Source organism: Eleutherodactylus coqui, chromosome 5 (assembly GCF_035609145.1).
Source record: "Eleutherodactylus coqui strain aEleCoq1 chromosome 5, aEleCoq1.hap1, whole genome shotgun sequence".
In the NCBI taxonomy this organism is placed as follows: domain Eukaryota; kingdom Metazoa; phylum Chordata; class Amphibia; order Anura; family Eleutherodactylidae; genus Eleutherodactylus; species Eleutherodactylus coqui.
The window spans coordinates 38937656-38962677 of NC_089841.1; the positions used below are offsets into that span (position 1 = coordinate 38937656).

General features: G+C 43.2%; 1 protein-coding gene across 1 annotated transcript in view; it reads left to right on the plus strand.

Annotated features, from left to right (window-relative positions):
- Positions 1–25022, plus strand: part of LOC136628743 (uncharacterized) — a 117767-nt gene that overhangs the window by 23196 nt on the left and 69549 nt on the right. The window contains exons 8-16 of the mRNA XM_066604844.1: positions 357–431; positions 537–622; positions 3284–3384; positions 15586–15765; positions 15848–15971; positions 16054–16118; positions 16628–16730; positions 20421–21482; positions 21611–21724. Of these exons, the coding sequence (XP_066460941.1) occupies positions 357–431; positions 537–622; positions 3284–3384; positions 15586–15765; positions 15848–15971; positions 16054–16118; positions 16628–16730; positions 20421–21482; positions 21611–21724 (1910 nt within the window). The remainder of the gene's footprint in view (positions 1–356; positions 432–536; positions 623–3283; positions 3385–15585; positions 15766–15847; positions 15972–16053; positions 16119–16627; positions 16731–20420; positions 21483–21610; positions 21725–25022) is intronic.

The following is a 25022-nucleotide window of genomic DNA, read 5'->3' on the forward strand; positions in this document are numbered from 1 at the left end:
GGGTAGGAAGAGTGAAGTCAGCATGTATTTCCAGTTAGCTGAATGCACAGGTAATCTGATACTAGAAGGGTTACATTCTCATCATCTTGGTCTACTGAAATCTTGAGCAGCCAATACAACACACGTCTCTCATCACGCTGTTGTCCAACAGTCATCATGAAAAATGCTGTTCCGAGTCGCTGCAATGTCTAATCACTGTAGCTGTGTAATACATATACTGTAGTTTATACAACAAATAGACATTTTACACTGGCCGATGCTCATTTCCCACCACAGCTTATAGGCTTAACGTAGCTGACCCACAGCATCCAGGGATGTAAGTTCTACATTTACCTTCCCTGCCATTCTACATTTAGATTGGGAGAACTACTTATTGTGCTGCCCAGTGCACTACAGGAGCTACTTTGCATCCTGATGCCGGGGTATAGCGGGTAAGGAAAATTTAACTTGCATCCTCAGACTCAGTGGGTCAGCTACTTTGTGCTCATAAACTGGGCTTATGGACTTAAACTAACCAACTGAGTCTCTTTTAAGAGATTTTCTGAGACTGTTGATAGTCATCAATATCAGATTGTTGGGGGTCCGCCGCTAGGATATTGTTCGAAGAGACAGCAACATTTGGGTGAGTGCTGTGGTCTCTTCTCAGGCCAGTTATATCACATGGCTTGAAAGAAGTTCAGTCTTCTTCTAGTGAAGGGGATTGAGCTGCTATACCAGGCACCTCCACTATGAAATGTACAGTTCTGTGTTTTGTATGCCACCTCTTCAAACAGCTGACTGACTAGGTGCGAGGAACCCGCACTGATCAGATATTGATGACTAGAGATAAGCGAGTAGTGCCTTAGCCGAGTATCCTCCCGCTGGTCTCTAAAGATTCGGGGGCCAGCGGCGGGGGAGAGCGGGGAGGAACGGAGGGGGGATCTCTCTCTCCCTCTCTCCCCCCTGCTCACCGCCGCAACTCACCTGTCACCCCCGCCGGCAGCCCAATTTTTACAGACGAGTGGGAGGATACTCGGCTAAGGCACTACTCGCTCGAGTAGTTAGCCTTAGCGAGTATACTCGCTCATCTCTATTGATGGCCTATTCTGAGTAAACAGTTCTGCAAATCTCTTTATAATTTTCTTTTCCCCTTTAAGGACACACGGAGTTGTACTTTTCAAATTAGACGTGAAACACTTGCTGTGGTGATAACCAATGGTGTAGCTATAGGAGTTGCAAATGGGCCCCTGAGATAGGACGTCCTAAAACCCTCCTCGCATTGGCAGACAGGACTGCTATGCTTCCCAGCTCCCTTAACTCTGGTGTGCATGGACTAAACTTTAACTGCCAGTGCACCGACTGTTGTGCGACGTGCCCATGTGCTCGAATTCAATGTTGCACATGTTGGCCAAAGTTTACGAGCAGCTTAGAGCCATTGTTGAATACCAGCTGCAACATGGCCATCGGAGTGGTAGTCAGCCTCTGCAGTTCTTCACAGAGGAGGGGGCATGGATGTCTGAAATCTGTCAGGTCTTAGGAAACTTTGAGGAGTCAACACATATGGTGAGCGGCGATGCAGCCATTATCAGCGTAACCATCCCACTGCCTTGCCTGCTGAGAAGGCCGCTGCTAAGCATTAAAAGCAGAAACCAAAAATGGCAACAGCACGCAAAATAAATTTACTATCAGATGTATACATACCTATAATCAATACTCTAACCACATTAACGCTGCTAAGCATTAAGGCTGACGCTTTGCTGATAGAACAAGAGATGGGGGACCACCCTCACGTCTGTTTCTCAGCACATATTGGAGGAGGAGGAGGAGGGGAAGAGACTGCTGCCCCCACTGCAGAGGGTACCCATGCTACTTTCTTCACATCTGTTCAGAGTGTATGGGCTGAAGAGGAGGAGGAGGAGGAGACAGAGTCATCCTCCTAGTGAGGACAGCGATATGTTGCGTTCTGGGACTCTGGCACACATGGCTGACTTCATGTTAAGCTGCCTTTCCCGTGACCCTCGTGTTAGACGCATTTTGGCCAACATGAATTAATGGGTGTTCCCCCTTCTCGATCCACGGTATAAGGAGAAGCTTTCCCCTCTCATTCCTGAAGAATGAGAGGGGAAAGGTTTTCAGTACGCTGTGGACGCAGGCTCGTGCAGGGGATTGGACAGCAATGCCAGCATGTAACACGGGATAAGAGGCAGCGGTGTCACCTGCAGGCAGTGATTGGCCTTGGTTGCACCTAGTGTGGTGCTTAGCTAAGATGTGCCAGCGCATGTGTCTTGCTGCTTATGGTCTGTCCCAAGCATATTGTTAAGGGTGTGACCCCCAAGCTCTTGCTCACAATTTGGCTTAATAGTGCAACCTGGGAGTCTCAAATGCAGCCATGCATGCTGCCCCTGCCATTCCCTATCCGTTTCTGTGGTGTTTCCATGACTTTCTGATGTTTTCAGGTGATTCACACAACCTCCCCTATGTGGAGCATGGGTCACCTTGAAAAATGCTCAAGTCTCCCATTGACTTCAATGGGGTTCATTACTCGAAATGAGCTCTCAAGCATTACGAAAAATTCAACTCGAGTAACGAGCACCCGATCATTTTGGTGCTTGCTGATCTCTACTCCCCAGTAATAGACCCTTTTGTAATTTGGAATGCCAATAAGGTAGTAAAAAGATGGGTGATGATGATCCAACACGGGCTATACAGTAAAAAAAAAAAAAAAAAGCAAAAACCTACATGCTATCCTGGCCCAGATTAAGGAGTTAGAAACCAAGCTAAAAAAAGCGCGCTACAGACCTATTGAGGGAGTGTCATAGGCTATGAGACCTTTTGGCAGAAGAACAGGATAAACAATTCAATATTACAAAAACATCCACACACATCACTAATTTACAAAATAATAGGGGCACTGTTGATAGAGGTACACTCTTATTTTTAAAGTCTAGATAAGTATACCAACCTGTAATATCAGAAGCAAATAGAACAAAATTTAAATATAGTAGAATTGCCCGAACTGACACAAGAACAAAGAGTTTTTAGATGGCCCTATAGAATTGGAGGAATTACAGGAGACAACGGCCGACCTGCATAACAAAGCTCCTGGCACTAATGGCCTTCCAATGGAGGTCTTCAAGAAATTCAATGATATACTATGATCGTGATTGCTAAAGGGAATTTCAGGAAGCTGATCTTAGAGGTGAATTACCACCCTCCATGAGAGGCTATGAAAACCATTATCCTCAAACTGGATAAAGACCCCTACTGGTGGACTCATACAGGCCCATTTCTCTTTTAAATGCAGATGTTAAACTTTTATCTAAGATGTTTGTGAGTGGTCTTTCTTTGATAATTACATCACCTGTGCAACCAGATCAAAATGGATTTGTGCCATCAAGATCCACGGTAACTAACATTAGAAGATTATATCTTAATCTACAACTGCCTGTGGAAGGTGATGGGGCAAATGGGTTTTGCGCCTGCCTTTATGGGTTGGGTGGAACTGTAATATGCTGATGCTAGAGCTTGTGTGGGAGTGAATGGGGTCCTGCAGACACTTTTCAGCTGCAAAGAGGGACACAGCAGGGGTGTCCACTATCTCCCTTACCCTTTGCACTAGCAATAGAACCCCTCCCAATTAAAATCAGGTCATGCCCAACCAGAATGGGGTTTAAGAGAGACTAATGAAGAAGAAAAATAGCGCTTTACACTGATGATAGATTATTATTTCTGAGCGACGGAGAGGAATCGTTGGATTAGGCTGCTACCATGATTGGTGAATATGGTTGTTATTCTGGTCTTACATTCAATTGGAGTAAATCTGTACTAATGCCAGTAGACCAACAAGCTCTAACTATTAGAAGGTTCCTGCTCCCCTGTGGGCTTGTATTTAAATATTTAGGAGTTTATATCGAAAAATATCTCTGAATATAACCAACTGAGCCTTGACATTTTTGATTGTTTGTTTTAAACAAAAAGTGAATGTTTGAAGTAGATTGCCTCTTTCACCAAAAGGAAGGGCCAAATTAATCAAAATTATATGGATGACGCAACTATTGTACCTTCTCCACAATGGCTTACCCAATGATTTTTCCACAAAATTAACAGTATATTTAGGGACCTGTTATTTAACAAAAAATGTGCACGCATAAAATTAGATGTATTGTCCAAGCCAAAGGAGTAAGGTAGTCTGGCCTTACCTAACCCTAGGTTATATTTCTTGGCTTCACAGATGCAACACTTTAGGGGATGGAAGTCAGAAGAGGTGCAGGATGCAAATTTTTATCTACTCCAGGCACATTTTTGATACGGACCATTTATTTGAAGCCTTGAAAGCACATAAATTCAAATGTAGTGCTCAACAACTTCCTACACTGCTACTAATGCATAGACATAGTGAAAAGCCAGGGATATTGATGGGGTCAAGGACACTACACCCCAATATGGAAAATGCCAATTTGTCAGGGCTAAGAAAACTTACAAATTTTAACTTTTGAAAAAGTAAGGGTATTAGAAAAAACGACCTATGAAAATTTCTGCTTGTAGAGGGTCTAAGAAAAGAAGATTTATTGGGAATCTCTAGGTAGTTAAGCTGTGTAAGCAAGTCTTCTAACTTATGGGGTCACTCCTTTAGTCTGGAGCTATGACAGATAAATGTTCCCTACATATTTAAGGCCTTCCCACTGAATAGCTGTCAACTTGTCATCCGTTGCATGGTCTCTACCAAAATCTTGTATTGCCCTTCATGCTGATTTCAAGGAAAATGTGATTGTTCCTAGTAAGAGAAACCAAGTAATCTTGTAGATATGATACCTTTTATTGGCTAACAAATATGCATGTTATAGTGAGCTTTTGAACCAATGCAAAGTTCTTCATGAGGCTTAAATGGAATAAATCAGAAGAGGCATCTATATACACACACATTCGTATAAAAAGGCACAGACATGGTGTAATTAATTTGCACTTAATCCCTTATTGACCGCCCTATAGTGTTTTTTCACGTCCTGTCGTTGCAATACATGTATGAAGGGAGATTTCATGGCTATCTCCCTCCATACATCGTGGGCGCCAGCTGTTTTATTTTTACAGCTGACACCTGCGGGCAACAGCACCGACGAGCTGCACGGCTCATTTTGGTTGGTTAACCCTTTAAATGCTGGTGTCAATTCTGACAGCGGCATTTAAATCCCCCGACCAATGTTCGGGGGTCCTGTATGTCCCACCCAATGTGATCGCAGGAGCCTTGTGGATCTTATGGCAGCCAGGGCCTTCTAAAAAAGGCCCCAGGGAAGTCATGGGAGAATGCCTATCAAGCTATTCCCGTGGAGTGGCTTGATAGACTGCCTGTCAGATTTCAGTATTATGTAATGCCATGGCATCACATTATATTGCAGGAGCGATCAAAGCATCACAAGTTGTAGTCCCCTCTGGGGACTGAAAAAAGTGAAAAATAAGATCAATAATGTTAAACTAATTATTAAAAAAAAAGTAATAAAAGTAAAAAAAAACTACTGCTATATGTATAATAAAAGAATCTAAATAATAAAACAAAAATACATAATTGGTATCGCTGTATCTGTAAAAGTCCAATCTATTAAAGTAATGCTTTATTTACCCCACACTGTGAACCAAATCCAAAAAAAAAATAAAGAACCCATAGAAATGCGTCTTTTTGGTCACCGTCTCCAAGAAAAAAAAAGTGATCAGAAAGTCATATGTATCCCACAATGGTACAAACGAAGACTACAGAACATCCTGCTAAAAATGAGCCCTTGCACAATTACATAGACATAAAAATAAAAAAGTTATTGCATTCAGAAGATGGCAGCAGAAAATTATTGAAAAAAATTAAATATCTTTGAAAAAAAAAATACAAACAGTACAGCAAAAAAAAAAAAAATATATATATATATGTTTTCTATCATAGTAATTTTACTGACCCATAGGATAAAGATACCATGTAATTTTTGTTGCAGTTTGTGCGCCGTAGAGGCAAGACGCACCAAAGAATTTAACTTTTTTTTATTTTTCGCCACTTAGAATTTTTTTAAGCTTTTCAGTACATTATGTGGTACATTAAATAGTACTATTGAAAAATACAACCCGTTCTGCAAAAAACAAGCCCTCGTACAGCTACTTACAATTTTTTATAAGGGGGTGGAAAAATCGAAAATGGGAAAGAGCTAAAAAGCTTGGGCACTAAGGGATTAAAACAATACCAGAACAGAATTAGTAGAGGAGTAAATACTTAATCAGTCCACTAATAAGGAATGTAAAAGTTTTATGGTCTCTAAATTGATGTTAGGGGGTCACCAGGCCAGTGTTTTGTCTCAGCTCTAAATTTCTCATATTCTTCACTTATGCAAGAAGCGCCCTCCGAGGTTCATTCGGGGCTTGACAGTGTCAAAGGTTGTTATAAATTTGTACTCCCAAGTTCTTCTGTTGTGTTGGTATTTGAAATTGCCTTTTAATATAATAACTTTCATATGTTCCAAGTTGTGTCTGTGACTAGAAAAATGCTCAGTCATAGGTGATTCTGCCTTTTCTCTCTTTAATTGTATGGCGATGAGATCTCATCCTTGCTCTAAGTTTTTGTCCTGTTTCTGTAACATAAAGGCCCCCCAACAGGATGTTTACTGTACAGGATTTGGAAAATTTGTCCGTCAGCTGTCTGCCTGCTTCTTTCGTGTAGGCATGAGGACTATAGCACCACCTTTATCTGCAGGCTTAATGGTGATCTCCTTATTGTCTTTGAGTGCATAGATGGTTCTTCTTTTCTGCATATTGATAGTGAATGCTTCCTTTCTCTTCTTGTTCAGTATATTAGATTGCACCAAATGTCTACAGGAGTCTATATATTTGTCCAAAGTGGGGTTGTGGCCAGGAGGGGATGTCCAATTAGACTTCTTCTTGGCCCCTAGTTCCTCCTGTGTTTGAGTGCTTGAAAGTCCTGTCTCCTCTTTGTCATGGAAGAACGCTTTCAGTCTCAGTCTCCTGAAATATTCCTATTCCTCCATGTCACTGCACAGTTCTGTTTTGTCAAGTGTTTTAGTAGGACAGAATGAGAGCCCCCTGGAGAGCAGACTGGGCTCCTTATTAGTGGGGTTGTGAGATGACAGATTGATAATACAGCTGATTTTACCTGTGTCTGTGTCCTGTTGGGAGTTTTTGTCCAATCCTGTCAGACTCGGGGTGTTCCTGATCTGCTCTGAGTTGAAGTCTTTGGAGTTTCTTTTGATCTATTCCATTTAAGCCTGAAGAAGAACCCTGCATAGGTTTGAAAGCTTGCATTAACATCATGTATTTTTGTTAGCCGTTAAAAGGTATATCATCTACAAGATTACTTGGTTTTCATACTGAGAACAATCACATTTTGCTCTAAAGGCTAACACGGTACCAAACGTTTTTTGATTTCTAGGAAAGCGCATCATTTAAAAAGGTTGTCACAGGGAATTATTCCCACCCCTTTCAAAGGTCTGTGAGTATAACAGGAGCTCTTCTTGACTTGTGTATCACAGCAGAGAACACACTAGATCTACCCACAAAGGAGTCCAACAACGGGTTGAAGCAGAGGTTGAAGTTGCCATCAAGCATAATCTTTGAGCCAGCCGTGAATCGTGATAGTACCTCCAGCATCTCACATCCAAAGAGCACCTGCGCTTGATTAGGAAAATAAGCATTAGTTATAGTTAAGTACCTATGTTTATTTTAAGGAGAATTTAACGTCCTTTGGGATCTATTTCAGAGGAGTTTGTTTGGTGAGGGAGTTGCTTATGAATAGCAATATATACAGCATGGATTTTTTTTACTAAGGTAGGGACTGTGGTGCCATGTTGTATAATAATGTGATGTGCATTTGGGGACGTTAGATTTTCGAAAGTGGGTCTTGTGTAATAGAGCTATCATCACTATGTTTTATGAAGGTGATCTAGGATCTGACCCCTCTATGGTAGTTTATTCAAGCTCACATGTGGGGTTAATAGGCACTATTCCTCTATTTAAGCTTGGTTGTGGCACTTCCTCTTTGCCTGAGAATTGGTGTGTGTTCGATTGTGACACTCAGCTTTCCTGGGTCGTCTACTTCTCTGTGCTCAGTCTGTTCTGTGTCTTCTAGGTCTCCTTCAGCCTCCCTGTGTCCTTTCCTGCATCTGCGTGCACATCTGTCTGCTGTCACTGCCTGCATTCGGTACCTCATCAGGGATAGTCCGACTGGAGGTTCCAATGCAGGGCATCCTTATTAGGGTGATCGCCTTGCTTGTAGGTAGAAGTCTTCCCATTTCCTTTGCAGCTAAGGGTCAGATTCATCTCTCATTTCCTGGTAACAGTCCCTCTTACTGTAGGAGTCAGCTGTCAACCACCTCAGGACTGGTCTAGGCCAGGCTGGTTGTTTATCAAGTGCATTCATACTCCTAATCTGTAACAATCAGTTTTATCACCGAGGCTGCCGTCGCAAAACAAAAAAAGTAAGCAGGAGGAGTAGGAAAACTAGAAACGAGGATGGGCTATATACAGCTGGAAGTGATCCCGTATTATTCAGGCTAGCCACTAGCCAAGCACTAGTGCTAAGACAGTATAGTGTTGTCTGCCCTAATTAGGGGGAAGGAAGGAAATGACAGAGGAGCATTTTATCCAGCTCCTAACTAGCAAACTGAAATCAGAGCAAGCTATGTGTTAAACACCAGGCCAATTATGAAATATCCACATAACAAGGGCACCATTGGTTACCATTAGAGCATAACCTCGTTAGAAGGACTAAAATACATCAATACCAATCCAGAGTGACACACCATAACTATATCTGACAGAACAGGCTATTGTAGTAAATAAGCAACTCTAAATTCTTGAAGAAGAGAGACACAGATCTAAGGCCATTATTCTTACTGAATGGTAGAGATGGGGTTACAACTGGGGGCGCCGGTGTCTGGTTGAGGCAGGCCGCTCATCCTGGAGCTGCGGGTCCCGGCCTGGCGGCTATGCCTGGGGTTTCCCCACTCTGGTGGTAGGTTGCGGCGGCTGGTGGCGCGCCCCTGTCAGCCGGGCGGCCGCGCGGCATTCTGGTCGGTGCGCACCGCCGGGAGGAGGCGTCTTTGTGATTCCTCTGGTCATCATGTGACTTCTCCCCGCCCCCTGTGGGTGGGGAATTCTGCTTATAAACTTGGCTGGGCCAGATACTAGTTGCCAGTGTTTGGTATAGACTTGCTCTGCCTACACCCGCGTTATTTGACCTGATTTACTTGTGTTTTGACTCCGGTCTATTCTCTTGACTCTGCCTCGGTTCTGCCCTCTTGTACCTCGCGCGTGACTCTTGGTTTTGACCCTGCTTGCTTTCTGACGACTCTCTGGTTTATTCAGTTTTCTTGTCATTACTCAGTGCTATTTGCCAGTTGCCCTGTCCCCCCTTGCTTGGGGTCCCGATCACTAGAGCAGAGCAGGGACCATCGCCTAGTTGTCACCCTGGGGCTTAGCCTAGGGGGGGCAAGTAGGTAGGGACACGGGAGAGGGCTGGTGTAGGGAACCCCTGGCCATCTGTCCCTGCAGCCCCAACGCTGAAATAATGGGAGCTAATGAGAATCCACACTCAGATTGGCTAGGTCTTGGAGACGTTGGCACTCCTTTTGATGTTTTGGGTGTGTGGCTTGCAACTGCTCTCTAATGGGTGTGATGGGCAGTGAGGGGAAGGTTGGCTAATCAGCTGGTCCAAACGTTGGCAGATCAAAAGCTACCCAAGAATTTAGGCTGGTCACGCAGGGAACTAAATATGGCTGATTTGCCCATCCTTTTAAGCGTTTTTCTGAAGGGTGAGCTGTAGTTATTACTATTCAAGGGTGTATACATCTTTTTGATCACTTTCTATTCAAATGCTTTAAGAAAAAAATGCAATTCCGGCATACTTTTCTATAAATGGCCTCCAAAATGTGTTGGGGTAAACATAATATTTCAATAGCTGTGACTTTTACGTACACAGTGATTACATATATGTGGATTTTTAAAAATTGTTTAGAATTTTATGGAAAGAACAGGAAAGGGGGTTTTTAACTTTAAATATATATATATATATATATTTTTTTTTCCTATTAAAACACTTTAGTACACTTTTTAAAAACTTTTATTTAATCTCGACAGGGGATTTTAACGTGTGATCATTAAATTGCTTTTACTACACTCTGTTTAACCCTTTCCAATCCAATTTGTATCCTGCTTTTCCTAGGGGGCTTACTCTTATTCTGCTGTTATACAACGGCGCTATCTGCTGGCTAAAGCCAGTACTGCATGAGGTGACACGTTGGATAGGCTTCGACAGCAGAGAGGCTGGCAATATACAGTAAGAGAACCCCGACGAACGTCTTCCAACATCAGAGCTGTACAGTCGTAAATCATAATGTCTTCAGATGTCAGACAGTGGATTGGAAAGGGTTAAAAAAAAAAAAAAATCAAGCACCTAGAAGGAGTTGTCGTTTTGATTCAAAACTTTGCATAAAGTTCCAGGCAGATTTCCAATTATTAGTGTTGTAGCATGATTAGATGAACAGCCTGAGGTCCTAAAAGTGGCCTATAGAAAAGCGCTCAGAGACTACATTATTGGAATGCGAGAGGCTGGATGGTCGTGTCGACAATTTGCCACCTTGGCCGTTCTGACCAGAATGTTTGGAGGTGTTGGGACCAGTGGCTGTGAGAGGGCACACAAGGTGAGCAGGCTCAGGACCCCCTACAGACCACCAGTAGAGAGGAGCGTCTGATCAGACTGTTGGGAGGTGTTGGGACCAGTGGATGTGAGGGCACACAAGGTGACCGGGCTCAGGACACCCCCTACAGACCACCAGTAGAGAGAAGCATCTGATCAGACTGTTAGGAGGTGTTGGGACCAGTGGATGTGTGAGGGCACACAAGGTGACCGGGCTCAGGACCCCCTACAGACCACCAGTAGAGAGGACCATCTGACCAGACTGTTAGGGGGTGTTGGGACCAGTGGATGTGTGAGGGTACACAAGATGCCCCGGCTCAGGACCCCCGACAGACCACCAGTAGAGAGGAGCGTCTGATCAGACTGTTGGGAGGTGTTGAGACCAGTGGATGCATGAGGGCACACAAGGTGACCGGGCTCAGGACCCCCTACAGACCACCAGTAGAGAGAAATGTCTGACAAGCACCAGCAGCTCCAACTGTTTCGTTGCCCACCATCGAGAGACCGGTGGCTCCATTGTTACAGGCCCCTTTGTCTGTCGGAACCATTGCCAGGTGCTCGGCTGAAAGACATTTGGTCTCACGACAGCCATTACATGCCCTGTCTTTGACGCCCATCCACCGTTGCCTCCGTTTGCAGTAGTGTTGTGAATAGCGAAACTGGACTGCTGCGGAGTGGAACCAGGTTTAATTTGGGCACGGACGACCGCCATGTTCGTGTCTAAAGATCTAGGGGTGAGTGTCTCATTTCTGCCTTTGCTGTTAAGCAGCACAGTACCCCCCCCCCCCCTGCTGGTGTGATGGTCTGGGAGTCATACAAAAGTCGGACACCCCTAGTAGTGGTACAAGGGACAATGACAGTTCAGCAATCTGTTCAGGACATCCTGCAGCCACATGTGTTCCTCTCATGGCGGCTTCCAGCAGGATAATGCTCGGCTGCACACACAAGGGGGTCACAGGAGCCCCCACAGCATTGGCACACTTCCTGCCCGGCCACCAGATTTATCACAAATAGAACATGTATGCGAGCATCTGGGACATCAACTTCAACAGCCTATGAGTTTGCATGATCTAGAGCAGGCCTGCACAACATGAGCCTTGTAGAGGATTTCTTGCAGCCCATGAACTGTCACATGACCACACTCAGGTCACCCTAGCAGCACAGTCATGTCCCCCTAGCAGCACCACCACTACTGCTGCCCTAGACTTTACCAGCTGCTAGCGGTAGCAGTAGCAATGCCACCAGTGTGACATGACTGTGCAGGAAGTCCTTCACCAAAGGAGCCTCACTGAATGACGGTCATGTGACTGGCCGCCCGGCGTAGTCATGTGACTATCATTATATTCAGAGAAGGAGCAGCGGTGTGCAGAGTCCTTATAGTAAGTATATATGGATGTATACTACAGCTCCTGCTGGGGCCTTCCCACTGCACCCAGTCCAAGCAGAGCATTGCATCCCAGTCACCTGAGCCCATGCAGAGTTCTGCACGTTAGCGCGCACAGAGACCCAGTACTGCAGAACATTGCATCCCTAGAAGAAGGCGGCATTCAGAGTTCCTGCAGAACATTGCATCCCTAGAAGAAGGCGGCATTCAGAGTCCCCGCAGAACATTGCATCCCTAGAAGAAGGCATTCAGAGTCCCTGCAGAACATTGCATCCCTAGAAGAAGGCATTCAGAGTCCCTGCAGAACATTGCATCCCTAGAAGAAGGCATTCAGAGTCCCTGCAGAACATTGCATCCCTAGAAGAAGGCGGCATTCAGAGTCAGTGCAGAACATCGCAGCTGTGGCTCATCTCCAGCTGATGTTCTTACAATAAACAGTGTAGATGTCTGCACCCACACCCGGGCGGACGTCAGCCTCTGTCCGCTAGCATCAAATCACTTCATCCCATCCAGCAGTGACGACAACCAGGAAAGTGAAGTCCGGCATACGCTGATCACCCCCTGGTCATGTGATCCCAGGCCCCTCCCACACACGTGACTGATCACATGACAGTGACATCATCACAGGTCCTGGAAGCAGCTGTCTGGCTGTGCAGACGGAGGTATGTGTGGCCCCTCATCTCAGGACCCCGAGGACAGATTATTATTAACCCCCTCAGAACTGGCTAAACTTTGATTTTTTTTAAAAAAAGTAGCGCACCTTTATTCTGTGGCTCATGTTGTTTCTGGTCTTACTGTTTGGCCGCCTTCACACGGACATATCTGCGGGTGCCGTATGAATTTTGGCGCTCGCATTTCAATTGTGCAGAAAAAGATTGAACTTGCTTTATTCTTCTACGTATTTGTGCAGCAAAGACCCCATAGAAGTCAGCGGGGCCGTGCAGCAGGCGGGGAGACCCTGTATAATGCTGCACATCGGCAGCTCGGCTCATCTGTGTGCTGAGAAAGTGCAGCAGAGTATGCGGATATGAATCGCCTCATTAATAGCGCCAAGGCGTGCGCTACACTCGTATGAAGCCGGCGTACAGCTTGTTCTCACTGGTGTCGGCCGCCGCTGACCATTTCTGTTAGAGTAGAGAGACGGAAATACAAACGGATCTAAATGTTTTAGTTTTCCCCGTGGATTTAAATGATTTTGTAACAAAGTGAAATATTTCACTTTTTTAAAACAAAAAACTCAAAACGTTGGAAATTAGTTGGGAAAACAACGAAAACAGTTAATTCCGTTCTCACTTCCCCTTCTCTGCTCCTCTGATGGAACCTGAGAAGTTTCATGTGATGCCATGTCATTTATTTATCTATTTCCTATTGACAATATATGTGATTAAAGCCGCCTGCAGACGGCCGGGTCTGGCTGTGAGGATTCCCGCAGCGGGGCCCGACCCGAGCCCCTGCAGAGGCCAGCGCGGCACTCACCTGCTCCCACGGCTCCAGATCTTTGATGTGCTGGCTGCCAGCGCATGCGCACACTGGAGCCAGCGGCTGGGGGTGACATTTCTGTGCGGGGCTCGCAGGCCGCGATTTGTTTTCTGCGCCTGATTTCGTGTGGACAAATCGCGACCGTCTGCATAGGATTGCGTTTTCTAATGCAATCCTATGGCAGCTTCCATGGGTGGAAATTCTGCGGGCAATCCCTCCCGATTGGCTGGAATCGGCACGCGTGACGGGGCGGAGCTACACAATGATGCGTAGAAGGGGGCGGAGCCAGAACGCCGCTGCTGCCTGACCGAGCCGAAGGAAAAAGACCCTTCTGCGCAAGCGCGTCTAATCAGGAGATTAGACGCTGAAATTAGACGGATCCATGGAGACGAGGACGCTAGCAACGGAACAGGTAAGTGAATAACTTCTGTATGGCTCATAATTAATGCACGATGTACATTACAAAGTGCATTAATATGGCCATACAGAAGTGTATAACCCCACTTGCTGCCGCGGGACAACCCCTTTAATACACGGGCCAGGTGCGGTTAAGAATAATTTCTCATCTTTTTTTTTTTTTTTTTGTCCTCACAAGCGTTTTTGCGGCATCCTTTATTTTGCAATGACTTAATCCATGTTTTTATCCGGTGTTTGTGAAGTTGTAGAGAAAAGCCTGAAGATAAAGGCAAGAAAAAAATCCATCTCAGAGCGCGCTGCGTCCTGTAGATGGCAGGTAACCTGCTGAGCGGTGGGATCACCACTGAGATCCCCATCTCAAAACTGGGAATCCCGTGTCCACCATGCTTCTCATTGCAAGGTTACTGCACCCCCGTAGTGAGGAGGAAACTAAATGGAGGGCCGATCACGCAACTGCGCTAATATGTCATTTGTTGTCAAAGGGACTGCTGAGATGCATATAGAGCGTTCAAGTGCCAGCCGTTAGCCAAGGAGACAGCAGGGTGCAAGATAGCAGTAGGTCATGGGTGGCTTTACTGTCTCCTCTAGGAGAGGTTACAAAGACTATTGATCATAAGGCTTATTGGCCTCTACAAAACAGTCTCAAAGCTCTTAAAGCTTGTCTAGACAAGGAAATAGCTGCAGTTAGGGTATAGTTAGCTCATTATAGTCTATTTCTGTTGACTATGTCATTATGTTAACACCGTTTAGTATTGCTATTTTTCCTGTTGACTTCTTTTATCTTTTAATCATTAATTCCGATACTACACAGCATAAGTTTTAGTTTCTATGTAGGTAGGGTTCAATAGTTCAATCAAGATAGAAATACATACACTTATTGCATTCTGAAACTTAACAGTTTATGTGCCATGACACATAACTAGACAAAAATGATACATTTTCCAGACATCACCAGACATTAGAGAAGGACCCCAACTCTGGGCCACTACACATAACAAGCACCCATTTGGGTATTACCATCAGCCCCATTGAAATGAATTGAGCGCCGACCGTGCATTTTCTGCCCGTGCTCCCGTGACTGCAAGGGGAGAAGTGACCCCCATAGTTACAGTCAGATCGCATACAGGAATCCTGTTCTGGAGATCAGCATGGCAGAATCCTGCTCCATTTTTTTATATGCGGTTTTGTGCATTTTTTACATTGGCTCATTTTTTCAGGTTTCTGCAATACAGAAAATCAAGCATGGAGGAGGACAAGAACAAGATGGCAGAGAATATATTACATCTCACCCTAGAGATAATCTTCCATCTTACTGGAGAGGTGAGAAATTTTGATGATGTCACATTACATCATTCTTAAATATGGTAATAACAGATGATGTCACTGGAGAGGGGAGAGATTCCGATGATGTCACATGACACTCATTTCTATGGTAATAGATGATATGATAGAGAGGGGAGATGATGTCACATTACATCATTCTTATCTATGGTAATAACTGATGATGTCACTGGAGAGTGGAGTGATTTTGATAATGTCACATTACGTCATCCTTATCTATGGTAATAACAGATGATGTCACTGGGGAGGTGATGAATTCTGAAAATGTCTGTTGCAATATTTCTTCCTGTGTCCCCATATACAGGATTACACAGTAGTGAAGAAGACCTTTAGTGATTGCTATCGGGCCCCTGTATGTGATGGATGGGGGAGACCCCTGAGCCCAATCACGGGACCCCCACCTCACCCCCTGATACATGAGGACATCAATGTACAGAAGATTCTAGAACTCAACAACAAGATGATTGAGCTGCTGACTGGAGAGGTGACGCTGCAGGGAATGCTGGGACATTATACAGTAACAGCACTGGAGGCTTCTGGGTAATGACTGTATATTGTGTTGTCAGGTTCCTATAAGGTGTCAGGATGTCGCTGTCTATTTCTCCATGGAGGAGTGGGAGTATTTAGAAGGACACAAGGATCTGTACAAGGACACCATGATGGAGACCCACCAGCCGCTCCCATCACCAGGTAATAGACAGGACTAAATACACGGGGGCTTTATTATCTGTATGTAAAGAATGACTTCAGTGTCTGTCTGTGTTTCCTCCAGTTCCATCCAGTAAGAGAAGCCCACCAGAGAGATGTCCCAGTCCTCTTCTTCCACAGGACCACCAGGTAGATGGAGATGTCCCTCTGATCTGTAGAAGGCTGTGAAGCTCTTGTCTTCAGTCTTATTAGATGTCTTCTCCTTGTGTGATGAGGCCGGTGGAGATGGTAGGATTACCGCTGACCAGAGACATTACATGTTGTCTGGATCTTCTCCCAGTTCTCTGGCGGTGGAGACTGCTGGTAGGAATAAGGAGCCAACAGGTTGGATTTATATCTATCTGCTCCTTTATGTCCCCCGAGACAAACAGCGGATGTGTCTGGTAGCCGCTGCTCTCCTCCACTGAGACAATGTGCAGCGTGTCTAGCCATGTCGGATATACATGTGTATGAGGTTCCTGAGGGGTCATTGACCCGCCATCTAATATCTATGTCCAGCTTCTAGACCTGCAGCTATGTGGCTCAGATAACTACTCCTGTTTGATCATCATGATGATTAATGATGATTTCTGGTAGTATAAAACCATCCACACGACTTCTCCAACCGTCTGCTGACTTTTACAATATTCGTCTCACAGCTTTTGTATCAGGATGAAGATCTGACTAATATTGATGATACAGTAACAATTGTGACGGTGAAACAGGAGTTTGAAGAGGAGATTCCTACAGGTAACCGCCCAGGTGAGTAATAACCACTAAATACAGCAGAGAGGAGTCACAGATTCAGTGGCTGCAGATATTTTATGTAGATTTATAAGTTTTGTGATCTGTCAGATTTTCTGCTATATATTCAGCCAAAATAAAACTAAATTGGGATGAAAATCAGATCATGTTATACGCGATAATATAGAATGAGCATTTATGGAATATGGATATGAACTATATCTGTGTGAACAGAATACAGAACATGGAGACAAAAACCCAGATAACAGAAAACAGATGGTGGAGACCTAGATCAAGGTATGAAAGGGTCTGTTGATATTAGAGCCATCTTTAAACCTAAACTGAAAAACCTGTAACACATGCCCTCCCAACATGTTTCGCCACACAGGCTTTATCAAAGAGTTCAGGTAGGTTATAATTAAGGCAGCGCTGCGCTGACAGCTTTTTATAGAGAGGGTGGGATGATTAGATGTCTAGCCAATGTGAGGCTATGTCTATGCAGGACCAATGAGCAGCGGTTCTATCATGAATGACGGCTCAGAGAAAGTAAACTATCCAATAGGATATAGTGACAATGTGTGTCCTATAGAGTGCAGTCACCGGCCCATGAGCAGGCAGGACAGGGTGTATGCAGTCCCCTCTGCCCTTGTGCCCAATGCTGTAAAAACTCAGATAAGGGAGATTGAATAAATCCTTCACAGCGCCCCCTATTGAAAGGCAGCATTCCTTCAAGCCAAAGTCAAACTTTTTATACAAGCCTTGTTACAATGACCGGGAATTAAAAGCAAAGCCAGACTAACAGCTGTCTGTACATGGAGTCTGGCTTTGCTTTTAATTCCCCGCCATTATAACAAGGCTTGTATAAAAAGTCCCACTTTGACTCGAAGGAATGCTGCCTTTCAATAGGTGGCACTGTGGAAGATTTATTCCATCTCCCTTATTTGCATATTACCCAGAGGAGTGTGCATGGCCATTTGAGTCTCTTCACTTAGTTTATAGTATAGTTGCTCTCCCTAAGGAGAAAAGATAGCAAAAACTCATTACAAATAAAAAAAGGAAATTGACACTTAGCAGGAAAAAAGATACAGCTACATTATTGCTGTGAGCGCCGACATGCAGGACGGGCCCTAGTTGGAAATAGCGACTTAGAAAATGATTTTTTTTCCCCAAAGCACTATTTAAGTATCGTAGGCGAGTAGTATATGTAATTAAATACAGTAGTTAGTATGCCGCTACTCCCAAGGCCCAGGGGCGCCGGTCTTCCATTTTATTGAGGTGAATATATTGTATAGCTCCTGCATGTATGATTATAGACTGGACATAAAGGAGGGAGGGAACAGGTTTATATAAGGGACTAATTGGGGAAGGTACAAGACACGGGGTGGACTAGACAGGGAAGACACGGAGCCAAGACTTGGAACAGGAGACAAGGAACACAGGAATAGACATCCAGGGAGCTATTAAGCATGCTGAATAGCTCAGTATGAAGGCCTGTCGCCTGTCGCTTGGGGTGTAGGAGGTCGCAGGTTCAAATCTTGACACCCGGTTGCCTTTATGTTCATTTAGTTTAATCTGTTGAATCTCAAGGAATCCATTTTTCCTGCATGTTTTTCATTCATATGTTGTGCTATCAGGGAATCTGCCCTCATTTTCATGGTACTTTGATGTTTAGCAATATGGTTTCAAAATTCTTGTATGGTCTTTCCCACATCCAATTGTTAGGACAAGAGCAGCAGGCTATATAAATGATGACTTTTCTCCTATAATTGATATATTGTCGAATATCATATATTCGATCGTCTTACAATTCGTATACAATTCTTAATCTCATCAGTGGCGCCCCAAAATATCTCATGGCTGTGTTGGGTAATTGTCTCCTTGTTGACAGATCAGGGAGCACATTAGTGGCCGTAGTTCTGATCTCACATGACAGCCTCTGGAATTATGGTATGCACTAAGTTGTTGTAGATGAGCAGTATAGCATGTTTGCTCTATAATATGTCTTACTGACATCATGCTTCATGTAATATTTTGCCAAGGGTATATTAACATGGTGGAATGTGCTGCAGAATTTTTCATGCAGATTTCACCTTTAAAACCATAGCAGGAATGTGTGACTGTTCTGCCACAGTTTTTTTTCCATGGATCCACATGTAGATTTAACCTTGTCTATGGGCAAATTCCACGTAGAGAATGGATCAGAAGAAGTTTCAGCCCTGCACATGCTTGGCCACCCTTCCATTTAATCTCCATGTCACTGACGGTGGGATGCAGTGAGAAGCAGGGGGGAAAGGGACCGTCGTTCTTGGGATCGCTGGGGGTATCAATGATGAGATTCCCAACAATTAGATTTTTATTACGCATTCAATGGAAAGGTGATAACAATCAATTTTGGGAATATGTCTTTAAATCCAAAAGGGAATCTAGGGAAGGATCATCATCCGCCAAGTACAACTGCATGTCATCTGCATAAAGTGAGACATTTTCCGTAATGAAACCCCTAGGGATACCTTTAATGGAGGCAGACTGCCTAATCACTGCTGCAAAAGACACAATTGCGGGGGGGACACGTTGCAACTGGTCCTGCTCCATGTTGTGGGAAAAAGGATCACATACATCAAGATTAGCACTGATTCTACCTATGGGTGCAAAGTCCAGCAGTAGCACCCAGCTGGGGTACCTCTTGAAGACTCTCCTAAGGGCCTCCCAGAGGAAGGACCACTCAACAGAATTAAATGCCTTACAAGTATCTAGCAGGTTCACAAAGCCGGGGTGGTGGTCTAGGTGTGCAATGTTAAGGTGGAATCTTCTAAAATGTTTAACTGTGGCTTTTTCCCATTATAAAGCCTGTCTGGTCCAGTGAATCAGGAGGATGATGACAATATTAGGCCCATTGGTAAGGACATTTGCTAGAATTTTAATGGTGGAATTTAGGAGCGAAATTAGGCGTTGGTGGTTTGGAAGACAAGGGTCCTTAACTGGCCTCAGTAGAACCAGCACCAGCGCTCACACATAGAAGACAGGAGTATGACCAATTTAAGCACCTCTACATAGACCTCCAACAAGAATGTGGCAAGGATTTCAGTATGTAGTTTATACTAGTCATTTATTAATCCATCCTAACCAGGTGCTTTCTAGGTGGGGAGAGATGGAATAGTCTCCACTGTTTCAGCTTCAAACATTGGAGCTTAAAGTAGCTCTGAACTTCTAACAGTTCCCAAAGAACGAGATTGTGTGAAAACTCATGAAATAACCAGAATGTCATAATCAGATTTAAAATGATTCAATTCTGTATAATATTCCCTAAATACCCTATTTATGTCTTGTGGATTGGTGTAGTAGGTCGTAGCATGGCAACATAATGCTGGGGATGGAAGTAAATGGTCTTTCAGAGTTCACTAAATCAGTAAAGCCGTTGCCATTTTTGTCACCCATTGTAAATACTGCCTTATCTCTTGAGATGTTTTTTTCTTGGTTTTATTTTTTTTTGTAAAACTTGGTATTGTTCCTGGCAGTGCAAACATTGCCTCTTATTAACATCTGATAGTTCATTAATGTATAGTCTCTCTACCTCCGCCATCTAATCATTGTGAGTTACTAATTGAATTTTACTACATGACTTGTTGTTTGTATGGAAAAGTTATAAAATATCGTATTCAAAGTTATATTATTCACAAATGGTAAAATCTGTTTTTTTATTCTTGACAGATGACTGTAACGCTATCTCAGAGGGATGTCTAATATCTGCAGAGGATTGTGGTATCACACAAGATATATATGAAGAACCCACTATTATCCTAGATATCCCCTCAGCCCTTCACAGCAAAGATCCTCTTATACAGGTCCCATCTAATTCATCGCAGAATGAAAGTCACAGAAGGACTGAACATGAAGGAGCTCACACAGAGGAGAAGCCATATTTATGTCCAGAATGTGGAAAATGTTTTACGCTGAAATTGGATCTTGTTAATCATCAGCGAATCCACACGGAGGGGAATCTATTTTCATGTTCCAAATGTGGGAAATGTTTTAGAAATAAATCAAATCTTCATCGACATCAGAGAGCTCACACAGGCAAGAAGCCATTTCAATGTTTAGAATGTGAGAAATGTTTTTCATGTAAAGCACACCTTGTTGAACATCAAAGATCTCACACAGGAGAGAAGCCATTTTTATGTTCAGAATGTGATAAATGTTTTGCTAGGAAATCAGATCTTGTTAACCATCGGCGAATCCACACAGGGGAGAAGCCATATTCATGTCCAGAATGTGGAGACTCTTTCGCAAGGAGAGCACATCTTGTTAAACATCAACAAGATCACACAGGGGAGAATCTGTTTGTATGTTCCAAATGCGGGAAATGTTTTAGAAATAAATCTAATTTTAATCGACATCAGAGAACTCACACAGGCAAGAAACCATTTTCATGTTCAGAATGTGAGAAGTGCTTCTCAAGAAAAGCACATCTTGTTTCACATCAGAGAATTCACACAGGAGAGAAACCATTTTTGTGTTCAGACTGTGGCAAATGTTTTACTCTGAAATCAAATCTTGTTCAACATCTGAGAACTCACACGGGGCAGAAGCCATTTTCATGTCTAGAATGTGGGAAGTGTTTTTCTCTGAAATCAAATCTCGTTATGCATCAGAGAATTCACACGGGGCAAAAGCCATTTTCATGTCCAGAATGTGGGAAATGTTTCTCAAGAAAAATACATCTGGTTGAACATCAGAGATCACACAGGGGAGAAGTCATATTCATGTTCCAAATCCAATAAATATTCTGCAGATAAATCAAATCTTGATCAGCATAACCGAATTCTTGCACAGAAGATGCCAAATTCTTGTTCAGAACGTGGCAAATGTTTTCGCTGCTAAATCAAATCTCATACACTAAGGATTTCACACCAGGAAGAAACCACTTTTGTGTCCAGAATGTTGGAAAAGTTTCTCAAGTAAAGAACATCTTGCTGAACATCAGAGAATTTACACAGGAGAGTGGTCGTTCTCATGTACCATATGTGAAAAGCATTTCATGAAAACTCGCCTCTTGACTTCACATCAAAGAACTTGCACATGAAAGTAGCTTTTTTTAAAATTAATTTTATTGAGACGTTACATAAGAATATAAAACACAGTGATAGTAAAGTTGTACTGTATGTACCATACAAGAGAAAAGGACATTTAATTTGGAGCATGGAGGGAAGAATATATCAAAACTCTTGCATCAACTTTCTGGTGTAAAAAAAAAAATAAAAAAATTGAAAACTGTGTTCCACTTGTTTCTGAGCAAAAATTGGGGACTTTAAATTTTTTTTTCACAGTATCCAGTGTTATAAACCAGAGTTGTCGAGCCTGCTGCCCAACACCAAAGGGCACATATAGGCTGAATCTCGACGTGAGGGTGCAGTTGGTATCTGGCAGTTCGGTTCATAGACAGGCTCATACAGATAAGGCAGTGAGTGGCACGTTCAACTCTGACTGTCTGACTCACTAAGTCACTCCAGATCCAGAGTGCCACGGCGATTCTTCTTATTGCCCTCCCAAGCCCTGACCACTCCTACCCAGTATTGAGGTGATCACAGGCCTGTAGCTGTGAACTGCATGTGAGCTTGGACAGGTTTCTGTGTCCAAGTTTGCATGCAGAATTAGGCACTGACTCCAGTCTAGATATCAATATGGCCTGTCAGTGGCAGTGAGTTATTTAAAGGACTATGGGGTAGTTTGGGGTGTATAGTAGAGGACAATCGGGGTTATTTGGTGGACTGTGGAGGACAATACCCTGCATCATTAGTGTTTGTGTGCTTAAGGTGTGGCGAGAGACAACTGTTCTGTTCTATTCAAAGGACAGGCTTAGCAAAGACTGGCATGGTCTACTATTGCCCGACAGAACTATTATGATTTACATCAAAAATTGGTGTCAACTATGGCACATATCTATCTCAGCTAGTGGCCCTGTGGTTAACTCACAAGGGCCCTTAATGAGAACTTTTGTGAGAAGATAGAAATAAAGAGCTACTAATCTCAAGCTGTAAAGAGTCAAAGGAATACCAGGATCCCTGCTCGCCCCGTAATCGTCCACAAAGTGAACTACACCCCTCTTCACTTTTTTCTTGGTCACTCTTTTTTGTTTTGGTTGGTTGTAACGCTGTTTAGGTAATGTTACGATATAACGTGTGGTTAACAGCTGATCGTTTTCTCTAAAGAAATTTTAAAAAAAATAAACTAGAATTAGTTTTAGTCTACTGACTGATTTTTTTTTTTTTCTTACCTTTCTTACTTTTTTGTTATCGGAATGTTGTAGTCAGTTCATTTATTATGTGGGGTTTATAGCAGTTTTTTGGTTTTTTTTGTTAACCCATTAAGGACCAGGCACTATAAATTTACAGCACTTGCTCCCGGGCTTAAATCCCAGCCGTATGTAAAATTACACAATTGTACCAACAAGTGAAAGTGGAAATCTTTCTTCCACTACACGAGTCGGCAGTCAGTGACCGCCGGGTGACCTCTGGCACAGCAGAGCTACAGGGTCCCAGCAGACCCTGACCAGCTCTGCCAGTGACTAATGTCACTACAGGGGATGTTTTTCCCCTGTAACTGAGGCTCCTATGGATGCCCCAGCTACAGTGGGAAAGTGTCAAACAAAAGAAAACAAAAAAACACGTGAATGTCCACCAGAGGTCTTCTATCTATGTCCCCCATGATGTTATAGCAAAAAGAATAATTACATAAATAAGTTTTAAAAAATTACAGAATAAATCCACAATATATACATAAAAAAGAAAATAACCCAAAGCTGATGCCAACCAAAACTGTCGCTATAAGCGCCCTGTAATCCAAAACTATACATATTATGTATCAAAATGTCTGAAACAAAATGAGGAACCCGTTCCTATACTTTATTTTAGCGTAAATATACTAATTTAAAAAAAAACTAGAAATATTTAAAAAAAAAACATTTTTTTAATCTTTTTACCCCCAATAAAACTAAAACACTTTTAAAAAAGGCAGTGAAAAAGATATTTAAAAATAGCTCTATGTGTCACGGAAAAAAACTGCAGCAAAAATAATTTTGGTAGCTAAAGAAAAAAAAACATTGGCAGTAAAACAACCACATGGGTAAAATTCCTAAAAAGTGTCTGGTCCTTAAGATACAAAACAGCCTGGTCCTTAAGGGGTTAAAAAAACAAAATAGTTTGTAGTGTACCCTTAGTAGCATAGCTCACTGATGAATTTTTTATTTTTTTTGCCTTAGGGTTTACATGCCATTTTTTCAGAAAACAAAAATATATACTTTTTGTTCTAAAATAACTTGTGGAAGGTATACTGTGCGGTGGGCATGGAGGCATACAGGTTCCGTATGGTGTCAAGTGATATAAGACTCCACAGTTACTGTAACTGATCTTCTAGATCGTACAAACTCATAGGCTGTCGAAGTTGGCTTCACAGATAGTCCCATATAAGTTCCATTGGTGATAAACCGTGGCACCAGCTCCGGTTGCGGAGTCCACAGCCAAAAAATGGTGTCTGCAGTTTAGAGTATTCTGCCAAAGGTGACTCCTGTGCCAAATCCACCACCAGAGGTGCCTGCAGTTCTGTCAGTTGTCCACGTCTGCAAAGCCTTCTCTGCAAGGACTCCTTGATGAGGGCCCTAAAGGGAAGGGGGGATTTAATGATGCCTTTATAGATTGCCTGTCAAAATGCAGCATAATGTAATACTGGGGTATTACATTATACTGTGTGAGCGATCAGACAATTGCAAGTTCAAGTCCCCCATGAAGACTGAGGGCGCCCACCCACTGGCGTTTTTTTTTCCTTTGCGTTTTGCGTTTTTTCTCAAGAGCAATTAGTTTTGAATGTGTTCCTGTCCACTGGCGTTTTTTTTTTCGGTCCGTTGCGTTTTTTAACATAGGAACTGTCAGTTGCATATGTGTCCTTATTTTTCTCGTAATGCACCCATGAATGTCAATGGAAATGGCGCGAAAAAGCCGCGAAAATGCCGCGAAAGTGCCGCAAAAAACACCGCGAAAAACGCGCGGAAAATGCGCCAAAAACGCGCCGAAAACGCTGCGTTTTTCACGCACGGAAATCGCAAACGCCAGTGGGTGGGCGCTCTAAAACTAAATGTAAAAATACGTTTTTACAGTTTTTTTTTAATCATTGGAAAAAAAATGAAGCAAAAAAAAAAAAACCTTTTCCCATATTACCAATAGTAAAAAAAAGGATATTTAGTATCGTCACGTCCATAGAAGCCCAATCTATCAAAGTAAGATAACGTTTATCCCGCATGGTGAACGTCTTAAAAAAAAA